This window comes from Balearica regulorum, chromosome 1, assembly GCF_011004875.1.
Source record: "Balearica regulorum gibbericeps isolate bBalReg1 chromosome 1, bBalReg1.pri, whole genome shotgun sequence".
Taxonomy (NCBI): Eukaryota; Metazoa; Chordata; class Aves; order Gruiformes; family Gruidae; genus Balearica; species Balearica regulorum.
The window spans coordinates 214,298,658-214,309,801 of NC_046184.1; the positions used below are offsets into that span (position 1 = coordinate 214,298,658).

Below are 11,144 nucleotides of genomic sequence, written 5' to 3' on the forward strand. Positions count from 1 at the left end.
GCAGCCTTCCAGTATCTAAAGGGGCTACAGGAAACATGAGGAGGGACTGTTTATCAGGGAGTGCAGTGATAGGACAGGGGGTAATGGGTTTAAACTAAAAGAGGGTGGATTTAGATTAGATATAAGGAAGAAATTCTTCCCTGTGAGGGTGCTGAGGCCCTGGCATAGGTTGCCCAGAGAAGCTGTGGCTGCCCCTGGCTCCCTGGCAGTGTTGAAGGCCAGGTTGGATGGGGCTTTGGGCAACCTGGGCTAGTGGAGGGTGTCCCTGCCCATGGCAGGGGGTTGGAACTAGATGGGCTTTGAGGTCCCTTCCAACCCAAGCCATTCTATGATTCTGCAAGGGCAGAGTTGTCCCTTCCACACATGTATTGAAGACCTGTACTCAGTCCTCCTTCTGCAGGGCCAGGCAAGAACCAGCGTTTAGGCCAACTCAGGTATCCAGGTTAGGGTCACACTATAATGCAGGATATGCGTTCCCCAGTGCAGGCACTCCAGGATGTCCCTCAGGGCTTCAGGTTCAGTTGGTGAAAACTCAGGTGTCCTGATTCACATTTCAAAACCATCACTGAAGGTCAATGTTCTCTTTCTGATGAGGGATAGAGAAGCTGATGGATTAATTTCTAGTCTCTGCAGAGCGTCCTTTAATTTTGATTTCCTCATGCATGGAAAGAGAAGAAATAACTGTTATCTTCCAGATATATTCAGTTTGCTGAGCTGTGTGAAATGCATTGAGATCCTCGAGTGGAGTGGACAGTCACCTCAGTACCAGAAGTTTAATTACACTCATAAAAGCAAACAGGTTTTATGTTTACTGAGATAAATAATAATTATTATTTCTACATTAGTAATATTTATCTAATTGATGTATGTTTTAAAAATAGGTAAACAGATTATTTGTATAAAGGTATTAAATTATGCATCAGACATGATGTCTGAAGGAAAAAACACACGATCTTCAATTAGTGACATTGACACAAGTTGCACAACCCATCCCGAGGTGCTACTGAAACGGGATGGTTTTCAGAGGATTTCATGCTACAGATTTGTTTCTGGCAAGGACAGAAAATTCACATCTCTCCTTTCAGGTTTTGTCTTGCTCCGTGGTTTGAACCTTGCCTTATAACATTTGTGGATTTAAAAGCTAATGAGCTTTTTGTCTTCTTCACTTCCAGAGAGGAGTTCATATGTCACTACAGAGTTATCAAATCACATAAATGAGAGTTTCATAACACTGCAAAATGCATTTCATTGTGAAGAATGTATTTAGCACTTCACTGCTATCTAAATCATGAACCTTCTGGTTTTTCCATCCATATCTTTATAGTAGATGCTTTTCCCAGATATTCCCCATAACTTGCCTTCTGATGCAAATGCAGGTTGTGAAAACAAGGCTTAGCTCCTCACCAAACTCAGCCTTTAGCTCTGTGCAGCACCTCTCTCCTGTACTGCATTTCTGGAAAAAATCTGTCTGAGGCTGGATATTGCCTCAGATGATCCAACTCGAAATGGGAAAATCCCAGTTAAGACAGATTTTTAATTATTAAATTTTCTATTAATATGTTGAAGGTCAGTGGAACTGCCCCAGTTTCCAGGAAGCTCTGAGCAATTTCACCTGATCTTATATTTTATCGCTAAATCCATATTTATTAAAGGATTTAGCAGGTGGGTCAGAAGCAGCTAAATCTCTGATTGTGCATCACATGAATGCTAAAGAAAAATTTTCATGTGCATTGCTCTTCTCTAAGCTGGAAAGCTTTCAACTGTTGTCAGGCCAATTTTAGGATTTTGAGGGGATGGGGTAAACATGTAAAAATGGATTTGCCATAAATGAAGCACAAATTGACATCATTATCCCTTTCCCAACTCAATTCTTTAATGTAATGTGAAAATAATATGAAATTCTCGATTATGCCACTTCTTGTGGCAGGGAAGCCACCGTGTCTGTTATATCAATTAAAAAAGGCCATGAACAAAGTATTACACTGATGGCTCATGTTTGATAGGTTTCTTTTCCCACTTTTCTTCTGAAATATCAAAGGCAACATAGCAGACTTTTTATTCTTAAGGGGACAGATTTGGGTCAGTTTTTAGCAGGATCTGCAAAAAAAAAAAAAAGAATCAGGTACAAGGTTTTTATTTGTATGAGTAATTGCTTTAGTATTCTTATTTCTGAAGTTCTGTTAATGGACTGTGACCTCATTACACCTGGCACAGTGCAAACGCAGAACAAAAAGGATAATCTTGGCCTTAGATAGCTGAGATTCTTAAGCATTGAGTTAACGACAGAGACATGCTGGTGGAGGTAGAATAAAATTACAACACAGAATGCAATATGCAGAAGTTAAGGCACGTCAGTGGCCACTGTCAAGATTTAAGGTAGGTTTCAAGGTGGATTAGGATTTTTAAGAGAGCCTTGAGGAATTCTGAGGCAGCCTTTACTGACCAGAGGGAAAGCTCTCCCCCAGTCATGAGAGGATAGTGAGATAAAAAAGGTATTTGTCTGAAAACCAGCCAGCGGGCAGTTGAGGCTGGCCTCATGGGCTGGTACCCAGAGGCGATAAGCAGTGGTGGAATAGAGCAGGTCCTGAAACTGAAGACGAGCCATTTCTTTTTGATTATTTGCATGAAAAATAACCAGAATCGCATTGGAATGGCATTATCCTTTTCTAAGGGTGAACCACCCAAAACTCAATGGTGCCTTGAGCACAGTCTGCTCCAGAAGTTTTCCATGAAAGAAGTTTCAGGTGCATTGTCCTCTTGAGCTACCTTTCCTCCTTGATCCGTAGAGGGCAACTAGGCTCAGTTCAGTTCTTCAGGTAAGAGTGTGACATAAGCTGAGCTGAAATCCAGGCAACAGAAGACAGCAACATGGTGAAAACCCAGATGGTAGAGTAGAAATGAACTTGATTCCCTAGATAAAACCCTGCATCCATGAATCAATTAACGTCCATCAGTGCCCTCTGGTAAGTGCAAGTGTCAGGGACTGAAATACAGGCTATTACCCAAAGTCCAGGTATTTCCCGCAGAGGTGCATGGGCTAATTGTACCTTTTGAGGACAGTAAGCCTCATATTTGCTCTTAGAATCTGGGCACCAGATTGGCTCAGAAGATCCCCTTCCTTCAAGGAACCGCAGGCAGCTTTGAGAGCTGCACGGCACGATGAAGTAAAACACAATGCACCTCTAGGAAAGGATAAGGAACGGCTAAGCTGTTCATACAAACTGTGGAAGAGATTAAAGATGAAAGGAAATATTTAGTCACCTTTTGGGAACAGCTGGTGTGAAAATATTTAACAGGCAGGTCTTTTATGCACAAGCACAGCGTTCTAACTAAGCTTAAATAGGCAGGAGCAATACAGTGCAGCTGGCCAGTCTGTGAATACTGTAATAGCAGAATTAAAAGCTTTCCTTCTCATTTGCTCATGCAGCTCAGATGGTAGCTAATCATGTCCTCTAATTTTAACAACAGAATTGGGAAATGTACCAAAAAAAAATGCTGCTTGTAATAAGAACAGAGGTGGTAAATTCTGTCCCTGAGACTGAATGATGAAGAAACTATTCACCTGCCTTCTTCTGTAAAGCAGCCTTAGTCGTCTTGAGCTGCCCAAAAAGACCTGTATTTAAGTGAAAACTTAATCTGAACTCCATTTTAATCATTTCTTTGAGTGCCACCAGAAAAGTAAAAGCTACGCTGACTATTTAATCACCCATTAGAAACCTGTGAGCATTTAAGAGTGCCATGTTATAAACGGCCAGGGCATACAGCAGGATGTGTGTTGTAAGGCTATTTAAATTGTATGGTTCCCATCTATCTTTAAACTGGCAGCTAAATGGAAGATTTAGATTTGAGAGTTCCTGGCTCCTGGTTCCCTGTCAGAAATAATTAAACTATGTTTTAGGGAGACTGTCGTAAGTAGTTTGCTTCACAAGTGTTTTTCACAGCTGAGGGTCTTTCTTAAAGCTCTTGGGGCCTAGAGAATCCAAACCACCTTATATATCCGTTATATATTAATTATATATTCATAACCTGGAGCCTGCACTCTCTTGTGTGCGTGGGTGGTGGTATGGCTGTGGTCTTAGCTGGATGGGTGATGGAAACCCAAAGTGCTCCCAGCGTTCCTGTTCCAGGTTAGCCTAAGATCTGTTTGGTTTAGATCATGCCTGGCCCATGTGTGCAAAACTGTTCCTTGGCAGCGTGTTGTCTGGGAAATATTTCAGTTGAGATGTGTCCCAGTGGGTTTTCCATCCCTTTTCATAGGAATGACTCCACAGAGAATCTTCCTTTCAGAAAGTGCTTTTTTTTTTTCTCTCTTCACCATTTTTGAATGTCATTCCATTATCCCAGTTTCACACCTTTAAATAACTCCAGAAGGCTTCTGGCTATCACTCAAAATATAGCTTCCTTTTGTCCCTGCTTTTTTTTCCCTGCACCACCAACCGGTAGGTATCTGACCTACTGTCATTTCCCTGGCTTATCCACAGGACACAAGATGATATCAGGACATCTAGGAGGTCCTGTGCCTGTCACAGAGTTCACACATACCTGTAGACCCATCACTTTACTTCTTTATGCCTTGTTTACTTTATCCGTGGAAAGAGAAATAACATCATAACATCAAAAAAACCCCACTAATACTCAGACTCATTAATATTCTCAAACCAAAGATAAAATATTAAGTAAATAATAGTAAAGTCCTTAAGATGTTCACATGGACTTTGGAGTCATGAAGGGCCGAGTCCTCAACATGCCAATTTTCCTCTCCATTGCAGGCAATATTTGTGTCTTTGGAATTTCAGAGCTTGACAGTCAGCAGTGAAGGTTATTCGCAGTGCACGTCACTGGGCTTGAGGGTACCAGTGCTATCCCCATTTTAGAGATGGGACCCTGAAGGCTGGGGAATGGGCCATAATGAAGACATGAAGTAACCGAGCTGACGTTCTCTGGATTACTTGTTGAACTAGGAGCAAGAAAAAATCTATTATTTAGCATTCTGAGGTGCAAAGTTCAACATGCATGAATAAAGAGTGTAAACCAATAACCAGAAGAGTGGTTTCAGTCCAACGCTAGAGCAGCCCTATGGTGAAAGACTGCTGGGAAGCACCAGAGGCTACAACAATACTTTTCTAGTTTAGGCTTAAATACCAGCAGTCTCAGGCTTTGTACTTTCTCAATGCATTTCTTCTCAGCTTGCTGAAATTTCAGTGCCATAAATCTAACTTTTTATTTTTTATCTGCTGTTTCCTTTATCCTCCCCCAGACTTTGTTCATCAGGTCAGCTAAGGAGAGCCAATTTTTTTTTTAATTTTTTTTTTTTTTTTTAGCGCAGCTTTATTGCTACATTAGCTAACTTGCAAGTCCTGGGTGTTCACATACCATCCTGAGCTGCCCACGCTCATTGCAGTGCTGTCTGGCAGTTGGGGGAAGGGGTAGAAAACAGACACGGCTGGGCTCCAGCCCTTTAGCAAGTCGGTAGCTGCCCATCCGTTATGCTCATAACGGGCACTGTAGTATGATATTACCTCCCTCACATCTAGAAGCTGTGAAAATCTGTCTCAATGCCAGATGCAAAATAAAAACTTCTGACGGCAACTCAAGAGTTCTTCCTCAGCCACGTCTTAAGTGTTTGATAGTGTAATTTCTACTGACTTCCAATAAAGCTTGCATTACATTCTGTTACATTTAGGCAGCAAGTGGTATGTGCGCATCCTCGGTTTAAGCACCCAAGGTGCCCAAATACTTTTGCAAGCCTGACTCTATATAGGACAGACAAGTTCCCGAGTGTCTTAAACACATTTGAACTCCAAAGTTCTTTCATTAGAGATTTAAATATGTAGGACTAAATGTTTGAGAGGGTTTGGAGACATGCAAGACACTGCAGCAAAAGCAGTCCAACTGGAAACTGTTCCACCACTCTGAGCTGTATAGTAAGCAGGAGCTAGATATTGTGATCATGTCGCATTTGGAAAACGAGGTGTTTTCTAGACATGCAAAGCATTACTGCTATTGCTATCATAGTTACCACTGTCTAAAGAGCCCGCTGATCCTTGGAGACAAGCGTCCATTTCAGCGTGAGGGGCTGAAGACCTAGCAGCTCTCTCCAGTGGGACAAAACTTTCCTCCTGGAGTTGAGGTGGATGTTCCAGCCCTGCTTCAGGAGCGTGTCAAAAGTCCCCCAACAGCCTAAGCTTCCCGTTACTGGTGGTATTAATTAGCAAAAGACTAAAGGCAACTTAAGTAAGGTTGAATTTCAGTCAGGTGTGACGTTAATGCAGGCTGAGTAGTTTTGAATATTTTATGTGCAGCCCGTGACCCGAAGTAAATGTCTTGTATAATACCAGTCACCCCTCCACCACAAGCCTCGAGCCCGGAATCCTGTGCTTAATGTGCTCAGAGGTACAGCAAGAGGCACTGGAGATGGGCTGGTGTCCGAGATGCTCATTCTGGGGTGCACGGCTGGGGGAACAGAGAAAAAATGTGCTCTGCAGAGATACCCTGGTATCCCGTTCTGGGCTTCCAGCCCTGCTCAGCATTTCATCTGCTCACATCTTCTCTCCACTCTCCGCAAAAGGAACTGTGTCCCTACCCCATAAAATCTATAAAATGGCTCAGTCAAGTGGACGGCTTGAGTCCAAAACATTTGGGAGAGTTCGATCCAATTTAGAAGAATCAGGCAGAAGCTGGAGAGAAGGAAGAAGACCTGATAGCCTGCAATACAGTCCAAATTGCCTCTCCTCCCGCTGAGGAGAGTGCAGTCATGGCTTATGGGAGATCAAAAGAGAGCAGTCAGGTGATGAGCCTGGAGAAGAAGAAATAGGTTCATTTCATTTCATCTTCAGTATAACACCACATCAGCATGTGCGTTTGGTTTGTTCGCCTTGAAATCAGTCCTGTATAGTAATGGTGGTAACAGGCCTTTAACACCTGACTCATGGGTACCTGTTCTCCACCAAATCTCAATTTTTCCAGAGAAATACAGTGCGGATGAAAACATGAAGCCTCCCAAATTCATGCCAAGAGCATGCCAGGTTTTAGCCAAAAGCTTAGTGCTGGGTGAAAATATTATATGTGTCTGTGCCCTCATGTCCACGGAGGGTGGGAAGGCCAGCAGCCCTGCAAAGCCAATGTCCTTTAGCTCTTTTTTTGGAGGTAAGTACCAAAATACCCAGCTGTGACTCCATGCTTCCGTTCACTCCAATAAGACTTGGGAACAAGCACCATCCTATAAACTCCAGCTCATGCAGCTCACAAAAAGAGCATGGTGGTGCCTCCGAATGCCTGAGAGAGGGTTTTTAATGGGGTGGTAGGAGAAGAGAGACATGCAGATGCACAGACTCCCTAGAAACGAGTATTCAATATTAATTTTAAAGAGAGAAGAAGGGTTTGATTGAATCCCATGCCCAGAACCATGGGTTAACAAGCCATAAAGAGGCTTTGCCAGCACTTAACTTTAGCATCAGTAGTTTATCAGCACATTGTTTCCACACTTAACCAGATTTTAATTAAATGTGACTTTTGTTCTGATTATTAGAAGAGCTTTCCCCTTCGGATTTGGTGGTCACAAAAGCTCAAGGAGTGCAAGAGAATTAGAAAGCGAATAGGAGGATCAATCACAGCAGACCTCTGCAATCCATGTCCGTCTCTTTTTTTGTAATATACTTATTAGATTCTTATTGTCGGGAAGGATTAGTGTTATGAGCTCCAGGAATTCCTTTCATTGCCCCGTAAGGCGAGGTAGTGAAGTGTGGCTGCTTTTCTTAACAATAACGCTCTGGATTTTCCCCTTCTCCCTTCTCTCCACCCATGTCCCCTCCTCTCTCTTCTCTCCTCTCCCACAGAGATTTGTGCAGCGGACTGCGGAGGACATGGCATTTGTGTCGGAGGCACCTGCCGCTGCGAGGAGGGATGGATGGGCACAGCCTGTGATCAGCGAGCGTGTCACCCACGCTGCAACGAGCACGGGACATGCCGGGATGGCAAGTGTGAATGCAGCCCAGGCTGGAACGGAGAGCACTGCACTATTGGTAGGGAGAAAGAAAACCCTACTACTTTAAAAAGAATAATTGATGATCAGGGAGGAGAAAAGGCGCATGCTTAATTGAATATGTGTGACTTAGTGTAGCATGAGCACCTTTGTTCTTGGATTTCAAGTTCTGACATCATACATTTTCATGTGGGAACAAGACAAAATGTCCTTTCATTTGTTGATGACATGGCTATACATATTTTTTATTATCAGACGAGAAGTACACCTATGTGGTGTTTGATCTCATAGAGACAAGCCATCAAATGTCAGCTGGATGCTTTTAAAAACATCCCACTTTGCCTCTCTCAAAAGGTCTTTCTGTGGCCTCCAAGACTTCTCTCTACTCTAGCAACAGCATTCGCAGAAACATGCATCTGATTTAAAGTTTTCTTCCCTTTTATTTGCTCCATTATTTGCATTGCTGCTATAAAAGAGGAGAATTGCAGTCAGATGACTTCTGGCTGGTATTTAACTCTGTCTTGCTTATCCCTTGTCTGCTCTGCTGCCTTTCTAACCATTTCATTTCCCTCTCTCTTTGGTTCTGTATTCCTCACACACCTGGCACTTATCTTGAGCTCTTGGTGTCATGTCTATTATTATTATTATTATTATTATTATTATTATTATTATTAAGGTGCCACCAATATGCTGAAATCATGCAAAGAGGTGCAGTTCTCATGTTAAGCAATTTGCAGCATCATTAATGAACTGGCTTGGTTTTACCTTCCTCCTTCATCTCACTGAACTCCTTGATACATTCTCCCTTCTTCCTTTTTTCTGACTGTCATGCCATTTTAGTCCCCATTCCACAGTCATCCTATAAAATCAGTAGCATTTAAACTCCCCAGATACCATTTATTTTGCATTGATGGAAAACTAAATTAGTGAATCCAGTTCTGCTCTCGATAATGCCTGTGTGGACCTGAAAAAAAATCAGTTCAGTTTAGAAAATTTATTCCAGAGTGAGAATTCTTCTCCCGTCATTTTGTTTTAATCAGCTTCTTTTATAGATAAGAAAATGTACCTCTTTGTTGCTTTCATTATGCCATGTTACATATAAATCACACTACATCAAAATTAACCACCAGCAATACCTGGGCAAATGTCAGCATAGTTATCAATGTGGATTATCAACTTAGTTATATGTAGACAACACTTTTTTTGCATGAACACCAGGTAAGTTTGCACACACGGGCAGGAAATGAAGCCTGATCACAATATTTTAATTCCAGCATTAGGGTAATGGTACAAACCATATCTGTGGCTCAATTCTACTTATCATTTATTTATGCTAATGTCACCCTACCACATTATGGTCTCCACATGCATCCCCTAATGAAAAATATCTAGCTCTTAAAACTTCCTCTGTCTCATTAGACATTACATTCTGCTTTCTTTTCTGTGTCCCTAGCAGCTTTCATTTCTTTTCATGATGAAGGGATAAAAAAACCCCTCTCTTAAATGACTTTAAAATGAAAAGAGAGCAGTCCTGTGTTAATTGGAATCCTGTGTTTCTGTAATATTATTTTATAGCCTTGTGTTCGAGCACTTTGATTTGGAAAGCACCACAGATTCATGAAAGGATTTTAAAAGAAAAAAAAAAATGTTCAGCAAAAGGCCCCAAATCCAGGGGACAATTTTATATGAAAGTTATTTATGCACAAAAAAGCCTGATTCATACCCTCACTGCCATTTTATTAGTTCTGCTGCAAAACCAAAATGCCACTAGTTTGGTATATGATATTTCTCCACACAGCTGATATGCCCGGATTGTCTTTGAACAACAAGCTTTTCTCTTTCATGGTAATTAAATTTACCCCATTATTTGTGGTATTCCTCACTCTGAGTATAAAGAATCCGCGTTATCATGGGAAAGGCCAGCACCGCAATGCAGTCAGCATCGAGATTTTACTGGTGCACACTATCATTTTGTGTGGTGCTACCTTTCTATTGCAGTGCTGCCTTGGTTTAGGAATCATTCTTTAATACTTCGAGTGCTGGAGGAATTCTGTTTCTTTTCACTTCCCCCCCCCACCCCCCATCTTCTTGCATGGTGATTTAGCAACAAATTTGTACATAGTCTCATGCCTCTGAAGCTGTAAACCGTATTTCCTACAGAATATTTCATTGATAAATGTGTAGAATGTAAAGGAGATTTGGCAAAGTCATAAATATCCAAGAAAATTGAATAGCTTTAGAAGGAGTAATAAGCAAGTTATATTGGCACAGATGAAAGGACATTGACTTGGAATTACATTAAGTATGTGGAAAGCATTCCCCTTGTCCTTGTGTAATTTCCCTGCATGGCAACTTGTTCTGTTGACAGTAATTCCTTATATGTCTGTGTCATGGCCCGGTTTGCTTTAGCACCGACAAGCATAAAACCCCATTGCTGAAGTGATGCTTTAACGATATTGCCATGTGTGCAGGTGACATGGTAGAAATGGATGACACAAGTAAAGGACACTTCTTCCATTTCCTGTTGAGCATGTTTGAGAGTAAGAAATCCTTTTGTTTTGTAGGTCATAGGAGGCTCTTTCTTACGGTGTTCAAGGGAACTCTGATCCCAGTGGATTAATTTTGCTCATACAAAGAGTCGTGTTACCAAATATACTAGCTTGATTGCTCACATTCAGAGATTTCATTAGAGGAACCCCAGTTAATTCCCAACCAGGAAATTGATGCAGAAGCTTGCATTCATCATCCTAATTCAGCAAACTTAGCGCATCGAGCCGAAAGAGTACAACAGAAAGTTGATTATATAACTGCAGGAATCCTGAAAGCCAGCAGAACAGTTCAATCCATTTACTCCAATTTCTTAAAGGAAAAAGCACAACATGACAACAGCCACAATGCAAGACTCCTATGATGGGCTCTCCAGCATGTTCCAAATTTGCCCCCAGTTAGAAACATTGTAAGAATTCAACTTTCTTCTGTTCTGGCCCAAACCACATCCAGGGAGCACGGTGGTGAAATAAACCCTCTTACTGAGGGCTCTGAAAGGCCAAATTACAAGTCAGCTCTATGGTAGGCTGCTCTGTGGGATTGATTCAGAGGTGGCACCATAGAAAATTTCCTGGGTTTAATAAAAAACTCCAGAAATTTCCCAGGGCCGTAACAG

General features: G+C 41.8%; 1 protein-coding gene across 7 annotated transcripts in view; it reads left to right on the forward strand.

The window, feature by feature from the left end:
• Window positions 1-11,144, forward strand: part of TENM4 (teneurin transmembrane protein 4) — a 610,330-nt gene that overhangs the window by 474,065 nt on the left and 125,121 nt on the right. For all 7 annotated transcript variants that reach the window (XM_075742510.1, XM_075742514.1, XM_075742513.1 and 4 more), the window contains one exon: window positions 7,836-8,021. In XM_075742510.1, the coding sequence (XP_075598625.1) occupies window positions 7,836-8,021 (186 nt within the window). The remainder of the gene's footprint in view (window positions 1-7,835; window positions 8,022-11,144) is intronic.